The sequence below is a fragment of the Aythya marila genome (genome assembly GCF_965140915.1).
Source record: "Aythya marila genome assembly, chromosome: 7".
Lineage (NCBI taxonomy): Eukaryota > Metazoa > Chordata > Aves > Anseriformes > Anatidae > Aythya > Aythya marila.
The window spans coordinates 13,046,173-13,072,412 of record NC_139048.1 but is presented as its reverse complement, the minus strand read 5'-3'; the positions used below and the strand labels follow the sequence as shown (position 1 = coordinate 13,072,412).

The 26,240-nt window shown below is 42.2% G+C and overlaps 1 protein-coding gene across 1 annotated transcript; it reads left to right on the top strand.

Annotated features, from left to right (window-relative positions):
• Window positions 1-14: 14 nt before the first annotated feature.
• PDCD11 (programmed cell death 11) lies at window positions 15-24,329 on the top strand. Its single transcript, XM_082764839.1, has 36 exons — window positions 15-128; window positions 949-1,066; window positions 1,623-1,754; window positions 1,933-2,100; window positions 2,979-3,140; window positions 3,784-3,907; window positions 4,266-4,447; window positions 4,979-5,086; window positions 5,570-5,776; window positions 6,105-6,229; window positions 6,849-6,909; window positions 7,287-7,433; window positions 7,564-7,815; window positions 8,116-8,259; window positions 8,887-9,087; window positions 9,661-9,831; window positions 10,208-10,427; window positions 11,719-11,868; window positions 12,902-13,017; window positions 13,523-14,043; window positions 14,532-14,594; window positions 15,050-15,146; window positions 15,655-15,744; window positions 16,068-16,170; window positions 16,732-16,909; window positions 17,615-17,671; window positions 18,266-18,388; window positions 18,676-18,798; window positions 19,016-19,220; window positions 19,574-19,696; window positions 20,031-20,177; window positions 21,163-21,413; window positions 22,051-22,219; window positions 22,488-22,641; window positions 23,147-23,312; window positions 23,927-24,329. Exons 2-36 carry the CDS (start codon window positions 959-961, stop codon window positions 24,096-24,098), a joined length of 5,520 nt encoding a protein of 1,839 aa, XP_082620965.1. The 5' UTR covers window positions 15-128; window positions 949-958; the 3' UTR covers window positions 24,099-24,329.
• The last annotated feature ends 1,911 nt before the right edge of the window (window positions 24,330-26,240 follow it).

Genomic DNA, 26,240 nt, shown 5'->3' with positions numbered 1-26,240 from the left:
GGCGCCGGGCTGAACGCGTGTGGTGGAGGCGGGCATGGCGGCGGCCGCCGGTGACGGGAGGTGAGGGAGAGGTGCGGGTACGGCTCGGTGCTGGTCGCCCGGTGTGGGCTCTAAAGGAGCGTGCTGTGGTGAGTTGTGGTGTTATTCCGCGATTTTGAGGTTAAAGGGGGTCTGCGTGTCTCGCGGAATGCTTTAAGTTTGGGTACTCGGTGCTGTAATGATGATTTTTTGTGAGGGTGGTGTTGGGCAAAGTAATAAAATGTGAGTCGGGACAGTAAGCAAAGCGATCTTTATTTCTTAAGATCCAGTGAGGTTAAGTACGTTTATTAAATATGTATTGAAGTAAGCTTATAGTTCGTCCTAAAGGTGCTTAAAATTATATTAACCGTTGAGCATGGTATAAAAAAAAATGCAATCTAAACTTCCCGCTTAAATCCAGATTTACTGCTTAAATCCAAACTTATTTATCGCTAAAATCCAAACTTTCTATGTGATGACTCGTGCTGGTAGTTGTATCTCGTCTGCTGATTGCAGCAAAGATCTGTTCAGGAAACTTACATGGTTAGAGCATTTTTTCTTATACTTTTAACCATTCTTCTAAGAATATTGTTCTAAAAATGGTGCTTCTAAGCATCTTAAACGCTTGATGCTTCAGTTTTGTAGAATTGGGAGGTAAGTAAGAAGTGTTTGGGATGCACGTGTTCAGGTGGCCCCTTGCAATACTTCTGGTGTACTCAACATCGGATATTCCATGTTTCTATGATAGTCAGATGTTAAATACATTCGCACCTGAGTGGCTTCTTTTTTCCTTACTGACTAACTCAAAAGCAGTCATCTGTTTTCTTGCTTAGTTTTTGGGTAATTCACACTTACACCTCTTCAGCATGCTTGTGAGGAACAAATTTAAGAGCTATGTGTTTATCTTCTATTTTGTCTTTTGTCCTATAGAAGCGCAAGCATGGCATCCATAGAAGAAAACTTCCCCCGAGGGGGCGTCCAGAAAAAACCCACAGAGAAAACGGGAAAAGCACCCAAACCAACGACAGAACAGGACAACTTGTTTGACGTACGTTGTTTTCATGTTCTTGACTAACTCTCCTCAGAGCTCTGAAAATGACTTGTGATCCTTCTTATCCCTTGGTTCTATAGTAGACTAAAGGGACTTCCAGAAAGAGATAACTGCTGCATTCCTGTTGCATCTAGTATTCTAAAGGTGTGATACTTGTTGAATAGGATGACAAAAAGTTCAATCAAAATTATTGTTCAGAATTTAGCTTTTAAATATTCCACAAGCATCTGATCCTGAGGTACTAAGAATCATATAATAGTTTGGATTGGAAGAGACAGTAGATATAGAGTAAGTTTGGTCTTTCTCCTTCTGTGCAGTGAAGTGTGGTGCAGTTCACTTTTGCCACTTCTTTCTGCTCCCAAAATTCACAATCTCAGCCCAAAAGGAGATATTTTGGAGGACTTTTATTTAGATGTATCAGCAAGCTCATTTCCTCTTTTCTCTGATCTAGCATTTTCCTCTAACATTATTCCTGGCAGTGGAGTCTTGCCTTACCACAGTGTTCATTTTCTCTACTTTTGTTGTTTTCGTCTCTGCTTATAATCTAAATTAGGTTCGCCATGAAGAACAATCCCAGAAAAGAAAAAGGAATCAGGAGGATCTCGGAAAGCGGAAAAAGTTCAAGGCAGACAGAAAAGCTGGTGCTAAAGACAAGCCTATGAATATTGAACCACTCACATTTGAGGTTTGTGGATAAATGTTCTATTCTGTGCATCTCTTCTCTCTTAGACTTGTTAAAAAAACATGCTTTCCCTCATTAAATCTGTAAAATACAACAGTAGTTCAGGACAGAAATGTGTCTACCGCACTGCTATTCACTGACTTGCCAAGATACCCACTGTGTACTATTTTTGTTTTCCCAGCACCTTTGTGAGGGGATGCTGCTACTTGGTTGCATCAAAGAGGTCAGTGACTTTGAGCTCGTCATCAGCTTGCCCAATGGACTTACAGGATTTGTGCCAGTCACACAGATCAGCGATGCCTACAGCAAAATGCTGAGCAAGCAGGTGGCCCAAGGGGAAGTCCTGGAGGTGAGACTTCGGGTCAGGGCTGTGATTTGTGTCCGGGAAGTATTAATAATACCCCAGAATCAACACTGAGACCTTGCTTAGGACCTTGGTTCCTGGTGTCTCACTGGCTGACTTCAGTTTGATTATCTATGATGGCTTAGTCTTGGTTAAATAGTTCATGAAGTTCATAGACAGCATGTTGAGGTTGGAGAGATTTGTACTTTTTGCTGCTGTAGCTAAATACTGACCCTTGGCTGTATGTGGTTAAGGGAGGAAGTTATCAAAGTGTTCAGAAGATGATCTGAGGATGCAAATGCCTTTCAGAGGACTTGGTGAATAGTGTGGTCCTTACAATTTCGTTGTGTTTCTGCATGCAATGCATTGCTGCATAAAGCTAATGTAGGCTGACTGTGGACCCAACTTTCCAAAACAGCCTTTGCTATTTCCTGATATTGCTGATCGCTGAAAAGAAAGAGGATGGGGTAAAATGTCACCATGTCTCTGCTCTCAGCGCTCCATAAATTTTCTGAAGTTGTGGCATGTGGGACATGCAAGGTGCTAGCCTTTCAGTGGTGATGTTTTCCTGTGCTAAAGAGGGTGGTGAGGTGAGGGTCTCTGGCTTGGTGCTGAGCTGCAACCTTCTAACTCCATCCTGCATAGGATTCCTTTTTTAAGCAAAGCTTACCAGACTTGCTAATGTGAGGGTTCATCCCTGCCTCTATATTGAGATTTTGATGTTTGTGGTATTTCCTGCCTTTTATTGTAGTCTTGGTAGAGAGCAAGTGTTTTCCTATAGGATTTTGGTTTCTAAAGCTACTTCAGTAACAAATTCTGGCCTTCTTGTATTATGTAATTTTGTTGGATTTGTATGCATTCTTACTGTTATGATCATCTTGCAGGACTTGCATTCTCTCTTGGATATGTATTCTCCAGGGATGCTGGTCAGATGCATTGTGACCAGTGTTGAGAAAAGTGCTGATGGACGTCGGAGTATCAAGTTATCAATCAACCCCAAAAATGTCAATAGGGGTCTGAATGCTTCAGCACTAACATCAGGCATGGTAAGTTCTGGGTCTGCTGCAGCCTCTCTAGGCTTTGGAGGTGCCTCTTGAACAGTGCATGGCGGGGGGGGGTAATGCTTCGGTTTGTCCTTGCATGGTATCAGAGCAGAACACGGAGCTGCTGCTACCAGTGGAATAGACCTGGGAGGAGAGGGCAATATTGGTTCTTGGCTACTGGCCTGAAGGGTGTCACCCATGAAATCCATTCACCTGATTCCGTTTGAATTTGGAAAAATTATTTTATTACTTCTTTCCACATAGGATTCTTTGTTATTTATGCAGACAGTAGTATTTACTAACCTGTCTTGCAGAGGTGCTTTGTCGTTTGTTTCCAGCTTTATGGTTGCAGGTATGTGCCTGCAATTAGAGCACCTGTTATTTTTTATCCCTCTTTTTTTTTTCTTTTTTTTAACCAATGGGTTTATTAACTCTGTACATGCATAGCTAGACAGGGGTACAGTTGAGACCTTGCTGTCAGATGAGCTTGCAAGTAGGAAGGAATGTTGTGTTCTTTCTCCTCTCCAAAATTCTGTTCTCTGTACCAAGTGAGTACACGGGTGGTAAACATCTCGCTAGATGTGTATTCTGTGCAGACTCAGCTGTTTCTTCACATTACTGAACTGCAGTGCTTTCCTCCCAACAGCTGCTCTCAGGCTTTGTGTCTAGTGCAGAAGACCATGGCTACCTCATTGATATCGGAGTCAATGGGACTCATGCTTTTCTGCCTCGTCAGAAAGCCCAAAATTACATCAAAGCAGTCAAGAGAGGTAAGTAGTAGTACAAGAGGAGCTTCTGGGGTTAAAATGGTTGTAGAGAATTGCAGAGATTAAAGCCTGTTATAGCTGTCTTGTTAGTGCACCTCAGTATTATGGTGGAGTCTTTGAGTTGTTGAAAACAGCAGGTTTTTGGCTGGTGGGCAGCAAACTGTTACATGTCAACCTGTTTTCTGCCAGACCGTGTTTCTGCTCCAAGCCCACCCATTTTTGCTGGCAATAGACTTTGACTGAAAGGAGTTCAAACTTCTTAACAATAGCAGCTCTGAAAAAGCTTTGGAGAAAACTGTAGGCAAAAGACAATCCCTTAGTGTTCCTGGAGGGGTTTTTATGCTGTGGCTTGTGTTTGTAGGGCCTGACTTGAAAATAGGTCAGAACCTGAACTGTGTCATCGAGCAAGTAAAGAATGAGGGAAGAATTGTCCGTTTGTCTGTTGATCGATCAGAGGTTGCTGCATCCCTTGCAACAGAGCAACAGAACTGGACACTCTCTAATTTACTGCCAGGGCTGGTGGTGAAAGCTAAAGTGCAGAAGGTAAGCTCTGTTTTTGCTGGTGTTCTCTTTAGTTTTTGAGCTTTCCTGAAGATAGATGAAGATGGAGGTTTTGTACCCTGGAAAACTTAGTTTGGGCTCAATTCCATGAGAAAGGCAAGCGCTTTTTTCAGCTAGACACTCCCACTGGGTCCACCTAAGGTCTGATCTTTGCTATGGTTCTGATGCTATGAGTGTAAAGGCTTCAGCCTGGAGATGGTGATGAACCTTAGAGCAGAACAGATTCCATTTTATGCTTCTATGGTCTTTGCCTAGTATTCAACACCGTAGCAGTAGTCTTCAGAATAAATGTGATATTAGCGAAAAAATAAAGGATTACTTTTACAAATCAGTACAGAAAACAAAGTTGTTAGGAGTTTTCCTGTCTATTTTGATGTGCTTGTTGTTTAGCACTTACAGTGGCTTTTTGTGAAGTGTGTGAACTGCACTCACTTCCTGAGCTACGTGAAAACCAATCAACTTATTTTTCTTTTTTCTTGACATCTTTGTGTGTAATTTCCTTCCCCTCTCTAGGTAGATCCACTGGGGATCAGTCTGACCTTTCTGTCTTCCTTCACTGGCATTGTGGATTTCATGCACGTGGACCCAGATAAATCCATGAACTATTCTCCAAATCAAGTGGTAAGGAGAAAGTGAAACACAAATAGAATTGGTATGTTGCTTACAACATCCTTCCCCAAAATGCTGCTGGAGAAGATAATGGATATTTTTCAGTGGAATCATCTCTGAAATCTTAGTGATGATAGTTGTCTTCTTTATTTGAATTACCATCATGGCTACTTTAGAGCTGTAAAAAGCAAAGCCATTCCAGGGGTAATGGAAGACTTGTTTTCGAAGCGTGAGAGACTTGCAGATGGTGGCAAATGACTTGTGCAGTTGTTTCCCTCATTGCATTGATACCAAACTAGCCCATAAACAGATGGAAGCAAAAACCTCTTGATCTGTAAGCTGTAAAAACTGAGATGATTGTTTTGGTAGCAATATGGGAAAGTGTTCCTGTGAGCAGAGTTCAGGCATCAAGCAGGTCTAAAAAAGCCATGAATTGTATGACTTTCTTCTGTTTTGTATGTGAACTGGTATTTAACAAACATTACCTTCTCCTAGGTGAAAGCCTGTATCCTCTCTGTTCATCCCACCACCAAGGTGGTGCGGCTCACTCTGCGGCAGTCGTTCCTCAATCCTGGAGGATCCCCAAACCAACTCTCCAATGATCGCATAGGAGCAGTGGTGGAGGAGTCAACGGTGAAGGCTTTCTACAAGCAGTTTGGTGCCATCTTTGAGCTTGATGATGGCACTCATGCATTCGCACGGGTAAGTACCAGGGCAGGGAGGGAACTCCTTCATAGATACCAGCTTCTTGGGAAAGAAAGGTAGGACAAGGTTTTACTTTCTCCCTTTAATGTTCTTTGTGAGACTAAAACAACAAAATCTGTAAGATGTTGACTAAATCTAGCCTCTCCTATTTGGGTTGGAGCGTAGCTGAATTGTTCAAGGACTGATGGAACCTGTTGCACAAAGAGTATGTTAGAAAAAAATATTTTTGTCAGCTGCTACTACTTCAGTGTAAGGTCTTCCTTAAGTTTATTTGTAAGTGCTTCCTTTTCCAGACACTAAATTGCTATTTGTTTTTTTTTTCTAGTTGAAACATCTGTCGAAAAACAGAAAATCCTTTAAACCTGCAGCATTTAAGGCAGGATGTAAACATAAATGTCGTATCATTGACTACAGCCTGATGGATGAGATGTGTATTTTATCTCTGAAGTAGTAAGTGCCATAGACTCTTCTAAGAAATTGATCGATGAATTAGAGGGGTTTGGTCAGCATGGAAGATACTACATTGCTTTGCTGAACTGGAACTTGCCATTTTTTTTTTTTTTTTTTTTTTGGCCTCTATCTGTATTGTCTCATGTCAGGTTGTCTAGATACCTCATGTATCCTACCCTAGCCATAGGGTCACCACCTGTATGGTTGGTGGGCTGAGGCTGAAAGAATTTTACTGAGATCATGTCAGAAGATTGACTGAACAGGAAACTGAACGTTGTTCTTCCAAGTCCCAGTCCATTTTGCTCCTCTATCTTAGTGTTTCCATCTGTAGCTTTAAGTAGTGAAGACAATGGGGTTCCCCTTTCTTGGAGCCATGCGTAGTGGCTGTCACCTGGAATGGAACCTGATAAACCTCCCTAAACTTTGTCCAGAGAGCTGTGCTGGGAGTAAAACACAGAATTGCTGCTGGCATTAAAACACAGAAATCTGGTGTTGTAAAGTGCTGGGTATGCATGGGATAATGGGTATTTGGGACACGGTGTAAAGGGGATTGTTTCTCTTATCCTGGGTTCTCTTCAAGTTGACTGACTGGTCGTCTCTTACTGTGTCTCTTTCCTAGTCAAGTTATCGGAGCTCGTTTTCTGCAGTACCAGGATATTCACACAGGGGATGTGGTGCAGGTGAGCTCCTGGGGGACTGACACTATGACGCAGTAATTAAAGAACTGATCTAGCTAATATGCATTTCTTCTGCTTGATATGTGTATTCAACTTCTGATTCAGACTAGTGATGGGAAAGCGAGAAGGAAGACCTTTCCTTGTGGGATTTACAGAAGTAGCCTACGTTTAGGGAAGATGGGTTGTAAAATAAACTTATACAATATGTAACGGTTAATAGGTCAGATTAATTAGGTGTAGTGTGGGTTACACTAAGATTTTATGGAGCACTGTCAAATTTCATGATGGGATGTGGTACAGTGTCTTGGCAGTTTCCTGTCTATGCACAGTCTGCTGTTCTTGTGGAATGCACTGATCCTTTTCTATCCCTTGGGTTCTAGGGCAGAGTGTTGGCTCTGAAACCTATTGGGATGCAGGTGAAAGTGACTGATGGAATTAAAGGGCTTGTGCCATCCTTGCATCTTGCTGATGTAATCCTGAAGCAGCCTGAGAAGAAGTACAACATAGGAGATGAAGTCAAGTGTCGGGTGAGAGCTGCCAGAAAGGGTCTTCAGCTGCTTTAAATTGCCATATTTTGTTCTATAAGAAAATAGCAGCTGTATAGATTAGACAGTGGCAAATACGTTTTTTGAACGTTTTTGTACTCTACTCTTGTAGGTGCTAGAGTGCAATCCTGCAGAAAAGAAGCTATTCCTTACTCTAAAGAAAACTCTTATTCAATCAAAACTTCCAATCCTCTCCAAATACGAAGATGCAGAACTGGGTCTGATCACACATGGCTTTGTGGTGTGTGCAAGAGAATTTGGCTGCATTGTGAAGTTCTACAATGATGTCAAAGGTTTGGTACCAAAGAATGAGTTGAGCGCAGAGCCCATATCTTGTCCTGATAAAGTCTTCCAGGAAGGCCAGGTAATTAACGTATCTATGCCATGCCTTGTAAATGAACGTAAAAGAGTAATCTGCAGTTGAGTCAGCTTTAATGTGAATTTTCTCCTGAGGAGTCAACTGCATCAAGAGATATTCATCTTTCACTTCAAGTAATAGTTTCATCTGTTTAAATGGAGCATGTGAAAGGGACAGCTCTTTGAGTATTTCAGAGCTGTGTTTTTTTTTTTTTTTTTTCGTGTGTGCATTTTCCCATCTCATTTTGTAGGTGTTAGTACACTGAGGAGGCCTATTTAAACTTTTGTTTTATCTTTTTTGTTTCAGGTTGTTAAAGTAATGGTTTTAAAGTGTGAGCCCGAGCAAGAAAGGCTCTTGCTGTCCTTCAAGTTATCAAGCATGTCTGCACCTGAGGGCAAAAGTGAACATACTCCAAAGAAGAAACAGGAAGTGAAATATCAAATAGGAGAGGTATTGAATTAAATGACTGTTCCTCTTTTTGTCTCTTTCTAATTGTTTTACCAAAAAATTTGTATTGCTTTGAGCATCTCTGCTTCAAGAAAAGCTGTTGGAGGTCAGGAACTAGCTCTAAGTGTGCATTTCTTATTGTGTGGCCAGATCAAAAACAAGATCTATGTTGTCAGGATAAAGGAGTCCCAGGACAGTCTTATAGGAGTTACTAATTAACGCTTCTATTCCAAGGTGATCTTTCTTCTGGATGCTGCTGAGTGGTGTTCATTCCAAAAGCAGCTGCTTATGCTCTCTGGAAAAAGATAACTTCAGTGAAATGTTTTGAAATGTCCTTTCCTTCCTTCTTGTCTTTGGAATGAACAGTTTCCAACACCCTGCACCCTTCAGCCTTCAAATTGAAAGTTATAACCAAAAGAATGTTTCTAGCATTTGGCTTCTCTAGGAGCTGAGAATTACTCTTATTTTACTGTGTTTGCATGCTTCTGAGGCTAAGCCCTATTTTCATCAGATTTTTCCTTATATAGCTGGGAGGCTGTGTCAGAGCCCCTGGAGCACAGCATTTGGTAACCTGTGCATTCTTGAAAGGCACTTTGGGTTTTATACCATCTTATTTTTTTGTTTTTCCAGATGGTTGATGTGAAAGTCTTGAAGAAGAAAGAGAATGGGCTAGAGGTTTCTATCTTAGAAGATGAAGGCAATGTGATAGCCTCTCTTCCCACAGTGTACCTCTCTGACTTTGTTGCTAACTGCAAGCTCCTGTGGCATTGTCTTCAAGAGGGAGATGTCTTGCCCAGAGTTATGTGCCTAAGCGACAAGGGGGACCGTATTGTATCCTTTGGCATCTCCACCAGTCAAATGTAGAAGGTGGAAGAGAAGAAAGGGGTGGGGGAAAGGAAAGAAGTGTGTGTCAGGAATCCAGAGTCTCTGCAACAAACTAGTTAATGTGTTGGAGTGTAAGTGTCTGTCACGTTATCTGTGTTTCAGAGAGTCATTATAATTTGTTTGTGTTAAGTGAAGCTCGGCTGCTGCTTAGCATTCCACTAAGACCAGCACTTGGTTGTGAAATCACTGAGCTTCCCAACCAGCTTCTGGGCATCAGTGTTGATCACATCACAACCATAGCAAAAAAAATGCTCCCCTTATAGCAGAAAGGCAGAACTGAAATATTAAGAAAATTTCACTTCAGCTGGTGTGAAACATACATCTTTAATGCTGAGGAGCTTAAGAGACATTGATTGCTAAATTTTAGTGTAGGGGCAGCAAGATTGTAACTGAAATTGTAGGATTACTGCCTAACCTTCCAAAAGTGCTGTAGATCAATAGCTAGTAGCACCAAGAGATTTGATTGGTATCAGGCTCCTTTCATTCGTCTTTTCCCAGTTTTCCTAACTGTTTGTTCAGATACTGTGCAGGAAGTCTGCGGTGATTTCTGCTGTACAGGAGGAGCAAGTTGTGAGAAATTTCTCTGAAATCCAGCCTGGGATGCTGTTGACTGGTTACGTGAGGAATGTTATGCACTTTGGAGTGTTTGTGGAGTTCCCTTTTGGTGTGACAGGACTGGCACCCAAAGTGGTAAGTCATGCATTCACTTGTCTTTGGAAAACAGCATGTATAATCAGCAAAAAAAGGTTGAAATGTTTTTTAAGCAGGGTTGGTGGGAACAGTAGTGTTGGGGGGGTCCTGCATTTATACAGCTTCCCTCAGTGGGATAAAAACACTTTTAATCATGTGTCTTTATTCACTTCCAAAGTGAAGAAAAGGACTTCATTTAATCAGGGATTTCATGTGACGTTTCATGTGACTTCAGTAATTCATTTTAATTGACAGCTTTCTCTTAATTTGGTTAATTTCTTGTGTTTTCATGAAAACCCTTCTCAAGAGCCCTGCAGGTGGCTGATAATTAGCATCTGTGCTCAACAATCCTTACCCCTTTGTTTTCTCTGCACAGAGCATGAGTGACAAGTTTGTGACAGACACCAAGGACCATTTTGTGGTGGGACAGACTGTGATCGCGAAGGTGATGAGCACTGATGAGGAGAAGCAGCGCGTGCTCCTTAATCTGAAGGTGTCAGAGTGCAGCTCAGGCAATCCAGCTGCAGAGAGCTTTTCCCTACTGAATCAATATTTCAAGGAGGTGAAGGAAATCAGGAACTTGTTGAAAAGAAGAGGTAAAAGATTGCACATGTTCTGCCAAAAGCGATCATATCCCAAAAATGGGTTTCCAGAGGTACAAAAAGGGACAACTGTTTTCCTTTTAAATGAAAGAGAGCTCAGTTCAAGCAGACACTTGGCTTTCAAGAACAGTTTATTAGTAAAAGGATGTGTGTGCAGTGTCTGCTATTGACAAGAAGGCTTTTTGGAACTACAGCTGGAAGTAGCCAAAGCATCTGCTCTTCTCACTGAAGTCTGCTAGGTCTCTGGCATTGGTTTGAGGTTAAAACTTAAAGAATTAAAAGTAATATCAGTGAAAAAAATATCAGTGAAGTTAAAAATGAGAGAGGTCAGGGTGAGATTAGATGGTCTGTGGACCAAAGCCTTTCTGCAGGAGACCATTTTTCAGTGTGAATATTTGTAATTGCTTTATGAACCAGTCTAAAAGTTAAGAAACTGAGGCAGTAACATTTCTAACTTCATCTAACATTTTAACTGGCAGTGAAGGACCCTAGCATTCTTTCTAATGGATAATTAAGAACTGTTCCTACTATTCTTATGATGTAGAAATCCATGTTTGTGCACACTGTAATCATTAACTTTTTTTTTTTTTTATTACTGATATAGGTGCATGGAATGCCTGATTTTTTTCACGGAGAGGTTTTTTAAACTGTTCTGAGTCTTAGCTAGGATCTGCTCAACTGGAAGCTATAGTGTTGCCTCAACTAGCTTCAGCACTAGGATAACTATGCTGGCACTTGAATTTTGTGACAGCCCAAACCTAGTACTCATATGAGTTTGTGCAAATGGATTTTTCTACTTGTATTACAGGTTTGCTGAAGAAGTCCTTCAGCAAATGTTTTCTAAAATGGAGTTTTATTACTATTGGGAATACTGGATATCTCACTTTTTTAAAATCAAATTCTGACTGCCTTTTTAGGGTCCCTATATGCAGTAATGTTTCATGTTTTGTTTCCTATGATTGTGAAGTGATGGATCTTTTTTGTGTTTTTTAGTATTAATTCCTGTTTGCTTTCACCTTTTACTATATTCAGTGCTGTGTGCTACTCTTCCTAGAGAGAATGTTTTCCAGTATAACAGTTACCCAGTCACAAGTGTTTCTTCTTAGATTAAGTCATAGAACTTCTTTGTATCTTTACAGATTCAGGGGCCTAAACTGTGTTTTCCTTGATAGATGTGGATGTGAATGCTTGTTCACATTTTCCCAAGAGAACATGAAAACTTTATTATGCTAAGAAATGGCACGGGTAAAACTAACTTGTCAAACCTCTTCCCTTTTTCTAAAAGAGTCTGGCATAGCCCGAAGCCTTTGTGAATTGATGCCTGGGAAGGAGCTGCAGCTGGTTGTGCAGGATGTGAAGGAGGATGGCTCAGCACTGTTCAGTGGCAGCTGTGTGAAAGGCTTGACTGTAACAGCCACTCGCTATCATTTGGGAGGTAGGGCATCTTTTATTTGACTACATGCTTTGGCTTTTGCTCTTGTAGTGTGAAACCTCCATCACGAAATTAATTCTGATGAGGAATCAACACGGGAGGAATCTGCTCAGAGTAGGGACAGGCTCAAAGAGGTAGTTCAGTTTTCTGATGTCTCGCTGATCCATTTGCATCATTTAGAATGCATTGCTTAAGCCTCCCTGTGCCACTGTTAACTAGTTTGTAATACAGACCTAATCCTGCCTCATATCTCAAGCATCTTGTAAGATTTAGTTAGTGCTTTGAAGTCTTTGTCTATGTACACAGACAAAGTATAGAGATAAATACTCATACAAGCCCCAGCTTACTGTCTTTTTTTTACTTTCTCTGGAAGTGTGTTCTTTGGACTATTCTCCATATGAAATTGCTGTTAATTTTTCTTCTAAATCGATGTAAATTTAAAATAGGGCTGCAATTTCAGTGTTTTGTGATTCAGTGATTAAAGCAGTGAAATGGCCTATTACACAGAACCCAACAAACACATGCAGAGATAATGAATAAATCAATTAAACCAATCTCAAGTGTTAAGTTCAGCAGGAGTGGAAACCCAGCATTTCTACATTCAGAAGAGTGTTTGCTTCATCCGCAGCAAATAGGCTTTTTTCTACAAAAGTTGTAATCTCTTGCAAAACCTGTCTTACTTTGAATTTGTGTTTAGTCAGTCTCTTGTCAGTGTTATTCAGAGCTGCATCTTTTGTAAAAGTCAATTTAGTTCTTCCATAAAAGTATGGGACTCATTTTTCCAAATAAAAAAACGTTTTTTTTTCCTCCTTACCATTAACGTTGGAAGAATCTGTTCTCTTCTTAACTTAATACCAGATATATAATACATCTAACTTAGCTCAAGTAACTTAGTTAAAATTAGCAACTAAGCAGTCTCTTTACCACTGCAGTTCTTAAGAATTAAACCTGAACCACTTATCTGTCATGTGCCACTAGCTCAGTAGCTCGAAATTCTTCACTGTCATCATGACGTAATCTTTGTTCTCATCTGTAGATAAAAGTATTGCTCCCGGTGAGAAGACAAAGGGATTGGTTCTTCATGTGGATGCCCTCACATCCAAGGTGTATGTTTCTCTTCGAGAAGAACTGTTAAAGCAAAGACCCAAGCAAGTATGTGTTCAGTTCTAAGACCTGAGTGTTTCTGTTCACGTGTCAAAGTCTGGTGGGTGAATTTTGAAGGAGTGGGCTGTTTCCTTCTTCAGAGCTTTAGACCTCTTTATGGCCTCTCGGTACTTAAAGTTGTTTTACAAAAAAGTTCAAGAGCCACTCTTTGCTCAATCAGATAATGATGGGACAAGGAGGAATATTTTTAAACTAAAAGAGGGGCGATTTAGATTAGAGATTAGGAGGAAATTCTTCAGTCAGAGGGTGGTGAGAAACTGGAACAGGTTGCCCAGAGAGGTTGTGGATGCCCTGTCTGTGGAGGTGGTGTTCAAGACCAGGTTAGATGAGTCCCTGAGCAACCTGATCTAGTGGATGTCATCCTTGTCTGTGGCAGGGGGGTTGGAACTAGATGTTTTTTAAAAGTCCCTCCGAATTCAAGCCATTCTGTGAGGTAAAGGGAAGGGGATCAGAATCTCAGCTGAGGGAAGTCACTCTCTCCTTTTCTGTCTAGCAACTCACAGACAACTCCCAGCACTCTGCCATTGTGCAGCACATAGCAGAAGAGTTTGCCATCGTGTCTCTGGAAACAGGCCAGCTGGCAGCTATCCCCATAGCCTCTCACTTCAATGATACCTTCCGCTTCGACTCAGAAAAACTGAAGGTGGGACAGACAATCTATGTAACCCTAAAAATGGTGAAGGTGAATGAACATGGAGTTGTGTTAGCAGTACAAGACCCAGCAAAGAAGAATGTTTTTGTAAGGGTCCGGAAAGAATCCGAGACAACTTTAGAAGAGATGCTTGCTGCTGCTGTGACACACTCTCTTTCTGTGGGGGATATCGTCACTGGTACTGTTAAATCCGTCAAACCAACCCATGTCACAGTTGCTATTGATGACAAGTTGACAGGTTCAATCCATGCATCCCGGATTCTGGATGAAGTGCCCATAGACTCTTTTCCAACACACACTCTGAAAGCTGGACAGAAGGTGACTGCCCGGGTCATTGGAGGCAGAGATGTGAATACTCACAGGTGGGAATATAAGCATATAATACTGCTTTTTGGGAAATGTGAGAAGTTGCACAGTCACTTAATTCAAATGATCTAGGCTGTTATGTCTGTCACCAGATGCTGTTGCAGCTACCATTGCTGGAGTAGTTGAGACCTTGAGAAAATCTGCTCCTTTGTTGTATTCCAAATCCATGTTTTGGTGAATTAACTCTCTCTACTTATGTCAGTGTATTTATCTGGAGTGTAGGTAGATTAGACGTATTTCTTGCAGTCTTTTATGGTTCAGTGGAAACCTCAAATGCAAGTGGAATCTCTCTCCAGACAGTCAATTCGCTGAAGTACTTTGGATACCTAAATTACCACTGAAATAGTGCTAGGAAGGGCTAAAACAGGAAGGCTTGGTAGTTCTAGGGAAGTTTCACTGTTTTTTGTCAATGCAGAGGGATTACATGTGGCTGGGGGCTGGTGAGGTCATGAGAAGAAACTTTGATCATCTTCCTGTTCTTTAGGTATCTGCCCATCACCCATCCACACTTCACACGATCTATTCCGGAGCTCAGCATTCGACCAAGGTGAGCATTGGCCTCTGAGCTGTTTGCAAATGTTTCACAGACCTTGTATTCATGTAACTTCTCTGCCTTGTTCCTCCCTTTTATGAAGGAGCTGACCATAAGCAAGGAGTTGCAGGTGTAGCAAGGCCTCATGTTCCTTTTTTTACCTTATAGTAGTATTCACATCCAGGTTAGATCATGGTGCTCTCCTAGCGCATGACTTCCTTTGAATATCCTTTTAGCTTGAGGTGCTGCCAGTCTGGACCCTGGAATGTCCCTTCATGTTGGCAGGATTCCTTCTTAAACCCAGGGAAGGATTAATTCCCTGTGGAAGGATGCAGCAGGGGAGGGGATGGGGATGTATATCCCAAACACATTGTCACAGTAGCATTAACTCATTGCAGTTTCTAATTTCTGTCTGTATTGCTAGGACCAAATATTCTTATTGATGTCCTCTTTCTTTCTATTGCAAACAGTGAAATAGAAGGGGAAGCTGAAACAATGAAAGATGGCACCCTCAAGAAACCTGGACTCTACAGTGTTGGACAGACAGTCACCTGTTTTGTGAAGAAGGTGAGGTCAGAGGATTCCTAAAATGTGTGCTGGGGGAGACAGCAATTGAAGGTGACCCCACAGGCTTTAGCTTAAACCTGTAAACAAACTACCAATTCTTCATTAACCATGAGAGTGGCCCATGCAAAGCGCAGCCTCTTATAGGGAGAATAGAGGAAAGGCGCATTTTCTATTCTTGAGAGGGTCAAGCTGATGGAAACTCTTAGATGTACATCTACTGTCAACAAACAGGCTTCCCACCCTGTGCTCTAGCAAAATGGCTTTGAGATATCATGTATGCCACGTGCACCAAATATGGGCATTGTAGATCCCCTCTGTGTGCTCGCCTGTGAATCACAGAAGCATTATACGCACAAGAATAGAACTGAAATCACAGTTTTTGCCTGGTGTAAGAGCAGAGGCTGTAGCGATCATTTCTCGCCTTAAAAATTAGTGAGTCTACTGAGGAAGAGTTTTTTCCACAAGGTCTTACACTGTTTTTCTTTTTGTCTGTCTTGTGTCTTCTCAGTACAACGTCCTCAAAAATTGGCTGGAGGTAGAAGTCACCCCTGATATTCGAGGAAGAGTCCCTCATCTGATGCTGTCTCAGAGCACCAAGGTAAGAGGTGATTATAGGTAAACTACACACGTTTTTCTATGCGTGTGGCTGCAAGTAATGGCCAGAGACACTTTGACATCCATGTGAACTCAAGCCTAGTGCTCTGCTCTAGGCATCATGCCCTTCACTGATAAGCAAATACTGTGCCTGGAGCTAGTTCAGTCCAGGATAACAGAGCCATTGTTGGAAGGCTGAGCTATCTGTCAAGGGTACGCATCTAAGATACATTTAGAAAGCGTAAAGCTTTGTGGGAGAGTATAGCAGTCAGCGTTGTGCAATGCTCCTTTTCCTAGTAATAAGCTGAGGTCTGTTTTTCCTTTCAGGTCTTAAAACATCCAGAAAAGAACTTCAAAAATGGACAAGCCTTGTCTGCTACAGTGACTGGAACAGGTGTCACCGAAACAAACCTCTTCTTGTCACTCATAGGTATGGTGACAAGTAGTCATACCTATAGCGACTATAGGTGTAGCAGGAGCTGCCTGCATGTGATCCTTTTCTTAGAGGAGAGTCTGCACTGACCTCTCCAGGAAAGCTATTGCACTCCAGAGCCAAGCTGTACCTCTTGTAGGACAGAACTAATGCCTGGGACACTCACCCAGGTGTAGCAGTGTGTAAGGTGATAGAGCTCAGACCTTTAGTCTAAAGAATTGCTTGCCTACTGTCTCAGACTGAAGTCTTTCTTTGAGCCTTTATGAATACATTACCTTCTGATCTCAAACATAAGGTAGAACATTTGTCAGTTATCCTGTATCTTAGAACTGTGCAATTAAGGGACTTCTGTGCTATCAAGGCAAATGTTACTGTAAACAACACAAAGACTGTACCTTGCCAAAAGCTTGTGGGTTTGATATGTGACTAGGTAACTAAAATCAGCAAAATCAGCGTCATTGGCTCAGTATCTTTGTTGCCTTGGTTGCATGCTTTTGGGGTGTTATGAAGCCTTCTCCCTCCTTTGATTTTTTTTTTTTCTTTTTTTTTTTTTCCCAGGAATTCCGTCACTGCAGCAGGGTACCATCACTGTAGGTGTGATAGCAAAGATGATTCCTCACGTTGGTTTGACCATCACGCTGCCAGGTGGGAAGACTGGCAAAGTCAGTATTTTTCACCTGAGTGATAAGTACACAGAGAATCCTCTGAGTGACTTCAAAGTTGGTAAGGTTGTCAGGTCAGTAACTTTCTTGTCATTTCTTCGAGTAGCAAGGCGTAGAAATAGATCCCTCTCTGGTGGCAGTCTTTTCACTGATGTCAGACCTGTAAGGTTCAGCCTGCGGCTATGAAGTAACACTGACTTTCTGGGTCAAATGTATTTCAATCTCAAGAAACTGAGGTTTATGAATGCTAATGCATACTGTTGTTTTGCCCCTAGAAGAGAAGGTTATAACCTTTTTAAACGTTTGGCTGAAACAGCCTTGTACTTTCCATGTATGAATGCTTATTTTGGCTGCCTTCTTGGGCTGCCTTTTGAGAGAAAATACTCTCTTAGCTAAGGTGCTGTTGGGACTGAGAGACATCAGTTATCCCAGCTCTGCTGTGGTTCTATTTGGCAAGTCAGTTGTCTTTACAAGTGTAATGTACACATAATTGCATTTCCCTACTACACAGACTTGATGGGAATGCTGGAGGGTACAACAGACCAAGTTGTTCGGCTGTAGCAATCTCCAATTCTTTTGTACTTGTAATAGAGGTACAACAAGTAGACTTGTTCCAAAAAGCCCTTTACCTGGTGTTATGATCCTTTCTGTCAAGCTGGTTTGTGTGGTTTGTTTCCTCTAGAGCTTTGTTCTGCTGGTGAAAATACCTGTTTTCCACTTGTGGCTTTATTCAGTAGGTATAAAAGCTTTCTATTTAACCCCCTTACTCTGCCATGCAGGTGTTACATCCTCGCCAACGAGAATGGCAAAATCCAGTTATCTCTTCGGCAATCCAGGTAGGTGTCTTCCCTCCAGACTGTCAATTTCCAGACTGTCTGTGATGAAAAAGATTGTCCAAATGCTACTGGATTTCACTGTTCATTGTAAAGTGTTCAAAAGACAAGGACTAGATTTTATTTTATTTTATTTTTTATCTTTAAATGATAAGACTTGTTCCTACAAGAATTATTTTTCTAGTGCATCAACAAGTCTGGAAAGCCTGACACTTAATGTAGAGCTGATCAAGAGTTTTCAGATAGAATTTTTGTTTTGCATCATTTCTCAACTTGATTTGACAGCATTTCTTCTTGTTGTTTGTGAAGAAACAAAGCTCCTGCAGTGAGTTTGCAATTCAAACACTTTATTTTCAGTGTTCAGCTGAATTTGGACCGTTTTGAGTAAAAAGCAGACTGTCTTAAATGTCCTTTAAAACAGCCTCATGTATTGTCTGCTCTATACAACAAAAATGCATAAATCATGTTGGAATGAAGTATCTTAGAAACAAATGGGGGCTGCTGTTAATACTGATTTATTTTTTTTAATATCCAGAGCAGAATGTGGTATCCCTTGGTGAATGAGTGCTTTACTTTCTAACCTCTCTTTTCCTTTAGACTAAACCCAAGGAACAGCAGCAAAGTGGAGGATCCTGAAATAACGTCTACTAAGGATGTTAAAAAAGGCCAGCTAGTAAGAGGCTACGTCAAATCAGTCACTCCATCAGGTGTATTCTTTGGGTGAGTAACAAAAATTATACCGCGAAATAAGGGATCCTGGCAAACTTTGGATATAGAATTCTGGGATTTTGTTTAGGGGAGTGTCTGGTGTAGTTCTGTGTTGCAAAATGGATTTCATCCTGGGAATCAAAATGTCATTGCTTCTTTCTTGAGCCTGGGAAACTAAAGTATGGGAAAGATTTTGTGCCTGTGTAGAACTGATGGTGCCACAGATACCATCATTGTGATTTTTTTCTCTTCCTCTGCTATGGCCTACTATTTTTTTTTTTTTTTTTTCCTCTTTTCAGCTTGTCTGCATCTCTTCAGGGCCGAATCCTGTTCCAGAACGTTTCCATTTACTATGTACAGAAACACTCCTTATATGAGAAATACCTGCCTGAAGGAAAGTTTCTCACTGCCAAGGTCCTTGGGTAAGTCCGAGGTTCTTGAAAAGGGGTAATCAGTTAGAAGGGAGATGAGGGGGAGAGGTGGGGATGGAAAGAGGGTAATGGTAAATGGTAGGAAGAATTTTTGAAACCAGTTCATGTACTTGCAGTCATTGTAAAGGCTCTTTATTTTTATTTATCTTTCTACTTATTTATTTATTTTGGTTCTCTTTTTCTCACTGTTCCTGGCAACGAACTGAAGTGTAAATAAAAAAGAAAATCACGTTGAGCTGTCTCTCCTGCCTGAAGACACTGGGATGCCAAGTGTCTTGCCTGAATCCCTGGGCTTGCCACGCTATAATGCAGAGGAAGAGAAAAGAGAAGAAGAGAAAAGAGAAGACAAGGAAAAAAGAGAAGAGCGTAAACTGAAGACAAAACGGAGGAGAAAGAGTTCTGAAATTGAGCAGGTACAGGTGTGATTACTCAGGACTTGCTGGAGGGTTTGATTGGTCTAAATAATGTAAGTGACTGGAACTAGCCCCTGGGATCAGGCACAGGAATTCAAATAGGAAAAAAGATTAAATAACATTGGAGATCAGCAAGTTCAGAAACTGATCCTTTTGGGTTGGAATTAACTGAATAAGCAGCCTGACTGTGTTGCCTATGTGACCTGTCCTGTTGGTCTTGCCAGCATATGTAGGTAAGAGTGAGTTTATTCTGTTGTGTCCATTGTATGAGAGCATAGTGTGCATTCAGAACTGTTTTAAAGACTTATCGCAGCTGTTGCCCTTCACTCTGGACTTGTTTCCTCTTGTTGCAGGAGGCAAAGCCAAAAAAAAGAAAGGTCTGTCCAACAGATGAAAATGACAGTGGAATTGAGGTATATTACCGGGAAGAGGAGGATGGTGACCAGGAGGAAGAGGCAGCTGAAAATAAATCTAAGGTGAGAAGCTTGGAGGAGAGCATGAGTTGGACATGACTTCGCAGCCCTATTGAGATGTATCAGTTCTGGCTGGGATGACAGTAAGCATCATCCTCTCAGATAGGAGTGATGCAGACTGGTGTTTGTCAGCTGTGAATGGTGCAAGGTGGATAGGGTTTGAGGTACAGCAAAGGTGACCAGAGTTGATGGTTTTCTGATGGGCTGTTTGCAAGCATGAGAAGTCAATAATACTGTCTGAAGAGAAGTCTCAAACAAACAGCATCTGTGTCTGGTCTCTGTTTAAAATAAATAAATAAATAAAAATAATCAGATTTAAAACCTTTCCTCCAAGCAGATAAGGAAACGCGGTGAAGCTCCCAGGCTGCAGGTATCCACAGGCTTCACCTGGGATGAGGACATGAAAGCGGTGGATATGGCTGTACTGAATCAGAAGGAAGAAAGCTCGGAGAGTGAGGAGGAGGAGGAGAATCCACAGTCGAAGGTGCCGTCCGTGTACTAGTACTGCCTGCATAGAAGCCGCCACATGGTGGCCATAATGTGTTGTCTTGGTATTTGCATGTCTGTCTGCCCTATAGCAAAGCCTCTTAACCCAAGGGACTATCCCTGACAGCTAATACAGAGCTTCCTTAACTACTCTGACCCCGGGGTTTAGCAGCAGATAATCTTTGAAGCAGAAGAGAAAAGGCCTTATTTTAGTATGGCTGCATCAAAACAGGGTTTCTCCTGTTGGCATACTACAAAATAAAAACAAGTATGTAGGGTCAAACACTTCCATGAAATTAAAATATTTGTATTTGATTTCATCTGTTTTTTACTTTCCTTTAAATTTGGAATATATTCAGAAAAGCGTGGAGATGGAAAAACATTTTCAAATTACAGCTTTCCTAGAAAAAGCACCAAAAATATTCTTCTGTACTGTGATTTTTAACTTTTTTTTTGTTTGTTTAGAATTGTTCTGGTGTGAGCAATCCAACAAAACTGGAAATGAACTCATGAAATGCTCTGTCTGCTTTTCAGGATTTCCCTTCTCCCGCAAAACTCAACTCTGTAGAGGCTGTGTATGGCCAGTGCTTTGCCCAGGGGATAGCTGCCTTGTGTAGAGAACTCTGCCATTTTCTATTCTCAGTCTAGACACCAGTCACCCTAGTGATCCAGCAACGTACCCTAGTCTTGCACAGTTTCTCCCTATGTATTGTGGTTCTCTAGAGTGTAAGGGAGTGGTGAACACTGGCCTAAATAAAGGGTTTAGATGGAAGAATAAAAGCGTGGGTGGTTGTGAAGTGTGAATACTGCAGTTGGGATGCAAGGCTAACGAAGTACTTTTGACTCTCAATGTATCTTGGTAATGAAACCAGATTTCCTGTAGTGCTCTTCCTTTTGGAGGTATGAACTGTACATGTGCAGACTCTGCCTGTTGTCACATGAAGTGTCTCCTCTTCCCCAATCCTCTGTTCTTGCTCTTTTAGCCGAAGAAACAAACAAAGAAGGAGAAGGAGCTGGAGAAGCAGAAAAAGGAGAAAGAGCTTTGCAAATTAGAGGCAGCTCTGATGGATCCTAGCCGTCAGCCCCAGTCAGCAGATGATTTTGACCGCCTGGTGCTGAGCAGTCCTGACAGCTCCATCCTCTGGCTGCAGTACATGGCTTTCCACCTCCAGGCTACTGAGATTGAGAAGGCCAGAGCTGTGGCAGAGAGAGCGCTTAAAACAATTTGCTTCAGGTAAGAATGGGGTTCTGCCTTTCTTTGCCCCACAGGATAATGGTGGGTTCATGGTGATGGGAGAAGAATCTTGGTAGCACCGTTGGTGCATGTGCATGTGAAGTGGAAAAGTCTAAGTGAGCTCAAAAGGATTAAATGGTGGCAATTGTGAGCTGGCCCTTTGAAGGTCTGGCTTGAGTCACCACACTTGGCCTGCAGCTGGCTTGCTGCAGCTTGTGGTCACAGTAACTCCCCAGGGTATCACTGAGCACATGGGCTTACCTCTGAGCAGTTGGAAGGGTTGGGAAGAGCAAAGCACTGTCAGTAATGTCCTTAAATGAAAACATGAAATAAACTGTGAAGCTGTCGTTGCCCTTTTCATAGGGCTACACCCCTGGGTATTAAAGCATCTCCGCAGCATGATTAAGTATATTGTGCTTTCCTGAATCACCTTTGTGGTTTTTAATTATAAACAACAGTGATCAAAAGTTCTAGTGTCAACTGGTGTGCTCTGTTCCAGGAGTGCTGTTTCAGTGAAGGGGTATGCTCCCCTCCCTTGTCTCAGTAACAGGCTACAAGTCAGCGAGTCTTTAGGTGGTTTGCAAAAAGCTGATGAAGGCTGGTAAAAGCCTAAATGTTCTTGTTTGTCTGCTTCAAGGGAAGAACAAGAGAAGCTGAACGTCTGGGTTGCTCTGTTGAACTTAGAGAACATGTATGGTACTGAGGAGACACTGATGAAGGTCTTTGAGAGAGCTGTTCAATACAACGAGCCTCTGAAAGTCTTCCAGCATTTGTGTGACATCTATGCCAATTCTGAGAAGTACAAGGTAAGATAGTGCAAGCAGGTCCCAGGCAAGTATCCCATTCAGTCACGCCATTAAGCTACCAGTCCTGGCTGTGTAAGCTTCCAGGTGCCAGGCATTAGGCCCATCCTGTTCCTAACAGGGATTAACAGTTATGGTTGGTGGCAGAAAAGGAACTACTGATACTTGCCTCTCACAGATGTTCGGAGATGCCTGGGTTGGGAGCACGAGTTTTAGAGCTGCAAGGCTTTATTATGAATCTGTGTGATCTAATCCAACTTTGTCCTTCCAGCAAGCAGAAGAATTGTACCACACAATGCTGAGGCGTTTCCGTCAGGAGAAATCAGTGTGGCTGAAATACGCCTCTTTCCTCCTGAAGCAAGGCCAGACTGAGGCTACACACAGGCTTTTGGAACGTGCTCTCAAGGCTCTGCCCACTAAAGAACGTAAGCACTCTTCCATATCCATAATTTGGACTATGCGTTGATGGGTCTCCAGTATTTTTGCAATATTGCTGAGCAATATTTCCAATACTGCTTTGCAATGTCTCTGTGATAGTGTAATAAGTGAAAACTGCAGCCAGTGGGTGCTGAACGTGGTGCCCTTCACTGTAAGGGGAGGGAAAATGTCAACCTGGATATCAAGGATATATGTATAACATAAAGCAACCAAAGCCAAGAGAACTTTTGAGTCTTGCAGACATCAAGATTAATTTGAATATACATAGAAACTTCTGTCATCCACGGAGAGCTGAAATGGGAAGTGAACTGTGACCCTTCCTCCACTGTGATCTTCCACCTTGGACCAGAACTGCTTTACAAGTCATTTGTCTCTGGGTAGAGATTGGTGCTGTCTCTGTGCTTGCCTGTTCTGCATAATTATAACTCATTTGTGCCTCGTCATAGGGAAGAGGGCTGCTGTGATCCTCTAACATGTCATTGCTTGTTCCAGATGTGGATGTTATTTCAAGGTTTGCACAACTGGAGTTCCGTTTTGGGGACACAGAGCATGCCAAAGCCCTCTTTGATAGCACCCTCAACAGCTACCCCAAGCGGACAGACATCTGGTCTATCTACATGGACATCATGATCAAACATGGCAGCCAGAAGGAAGTGCGGTGAGTTGTGCTACAGCAGGCTGGGGACGGGCAGAGTGTGGTGTTTAGAGTTATATTTTAAAAGAGTAGAGGTGCTTTGCAGCATGGTGATGTTGAGGGCCTCCCAGAGCAAAGGTGGATTTGTATCACCTAGAGAAAGAAAACTGGGGCGTGTGGAAAGGCTTGCCTTCCCCAGGCCTGGGGTGATTGCAAGGAGATCTACAAGGCATAGGAGGATTGATTTGTAAGGAGTGCATGACAAAAACTAGAGGACTTGCACTGAGGTTCATCCCTTCCATGTTTTGTAACATAAAACTGAGGAGAATGGTCACTTTTTGACAAGAGTTGACAGAAGGAAGTTCTATTTCCTACACTATAGATCCAGCTGTGGCCACTATATGAATGTAGGGTCAAATACAATGACTGGATCATAGCTTAAGCTGACCGGTGATGTTAGAGTTCTGCAAGCAAACAGAAGGCTTCTACCTTAAGGTTTTCACCAGTTCTCATGAATCTTTCAAGCAGCTGATTGAATGTCTCCCCTAAGTGTCTGCACTTTGTTCAAATGCAGGTGCAGGGCTTGTGTTGAGTGCTGTCACCAACACAGTGACCTGAATCACTTTGATTTTTTGCAGGGACATCTTTGAGAAGGTCATACACCTGAACCTGGCACCGAAGAAGATGAAATTCTTCTTTAAACGCTACCTGGATTATGAGAAGAAATATGGCACAGAAGAAACTATCTTGGCTGTTAAAACAGCTGCGCTAGAGTATGTAGAGGCAAAGAGTTCCCTTGCTGACGCCTAAATACAGTACAAGTAAAAGCAGAGAGGCTTGGCTCTCCATGTGAAGTGGGAATTGAGAGGTGTGGAGTTCCATTGTGGATGTCCATGGACAGTGGATTTCTGGACAGTATTGATCTATGACCAAACCAAACTGAAAGATCAAACAGTCTAAGGAAAAGATGTGATGAATGTTTGCAGCTTTGTCTGGATGTTACAAATCTGTGTCTCTTGATGACTTTGAAGACAGTTTTTTAAGTAGAGACTGTTTTATAACCAATAGTGTTGGTGCCTTTATCCTTGTTCTTGTAACTCTCTGGTAAGATGGGTATGTGATCATCCACGTATTTTATAGATGGAGAACTGAAGGTGAGGGGGAAAGCAGGAGATGCAGGCAGGTGATTATCCAATGCAAATGCTGGCAAGTGGGTGCCCAAATTCAAAAGACTAAACTTACTCATTGTAGGTACTCTGAACTCGAAACCAGACTTATCCAGGATCAAACCCTTCTACATCTCTGAATGCCCATTGTTGGCAAGGCTGAATGATTATGCATCTAATTCATTCCCAAATCCACTGGGATCTAGAAACAAGTTATTTTACTGCTTACCTCCAGGGAGAGCAGGGTACTGTACATATTCTCATGCTCAGTGCCCTTCTGGGGGAGGAGGCTGCTTTCTTGCAACGTCTAGTTAGCAGCTGCTGCTTTTCTTAAATTAACAGCACAGCTGCAGTGCTGGTATTTATTTTTTTGTGTGTGGATGGATTAGTTACATAATAGAACACGTAAATAAGCGTTGCAGTAGAAACCAAGATCCCTTTGAGGTATTATTACTTTATGATTACTGGGGCTATTATTGTCTCTACAGTTGTCAGCAGGGTAAATGAAAGAGCTGTGGGTAATTCTGTGCACTGGAGGAGCCCAGTTTAAGCACAGCTTGCTGCTGGGAAGTATGCCCTAGCTGACAACCTGTAGGCATTGCTGTCAGCCTGTGCAAGAAAAGCAGAGTGTGTGAGCTCACAGGTTGTGTGATATGGCATGCCAGGAAAACAGGCAGCTCAACTTCCCTCTTGGTATTCTGATTGCTTGCACTGGGGTAAAAAGCTGTGCAGGTTTAATATCCTACTTGGAATATTTTTTTTTGTGGAAGCTAATGAAGGGTATGCTCCCCACCCCTTCCTTTGCTCCCAGCCTTTCCCACAAATTGGTAGCTCTTGCCCTGACTCCTTTCCTCCGTCAATACTTTCTTCCTTGTGCTGACCTCACCTCAGCGTTGTCACTGGAGGAGAATGAGTGACTGCCTTGGCAGGGAGGAATATTCATGAGCGTACTGGTGGGCCAGAAGCCCAGGACTGTGTTATCAGGAGCTGCTCAGGGTTGCAGAAGAAGGGAGGAAAAAATCCTTACCAATTGCAAACAAGTATTTCTGACTGCAGAGGCTTGTTCTACTCCTCACTGTCAGCATCCCAGTAAATAAACCTCTCCAAGAAGAGGGAGGGAAAATGGACAAGGCTCTGGCCCATCCCAAATACATGGAAAACAGCTGGAGTTAATGGTGAGGAGAGAAAAGCAAGCAGAGCGAAGGCTGGGCTGTGCTTATGCTGTGTTCTTAGGATAAACAAATTATTTCACAAGCATTATATGTCTTGTCCCCCTCCTTCAAAGGAGGGAAGGGGAGGAGGAGGAAGTGGCAGTGGAGGTGGTTCAAAGGAAAAACTAGGATTATCACAAAGGAGAGGTGGGAGAAGTAAATGAAGAGGAATAGACACATGCGACTGTTTCAGCAAGTTACCTTGCATCTCCTGACCTGTGTGTGGGGGTGGCATGCGTGTATGCATGTTTGTACCTGAGGGCCAATGAGGAGAAATGCAAATTAACTCTTTCATCTCACGTTAATGCAGTTTTGTTTAACTTGCATATGATCGTTCCTGCAGATTAGTTGATGGTGCATTTGGGAGCTGGGTCTTCCCACAAATGCAAGGCAAACGTGGAGAAGCTGAGCAGGGGTCCTGGGATGAATCAGCCATTAAGAGGCATAGCCCTCCCTTTCAGTGAGGGAATACCTCCCAGCTATTCCTTGCAAGGGGACATATTTGTAAAGAGATTTCTAAATATGTTTTCCTTGCTGCAGTCATGTGTTCTGATGTACAAAATCTGCACTACTTA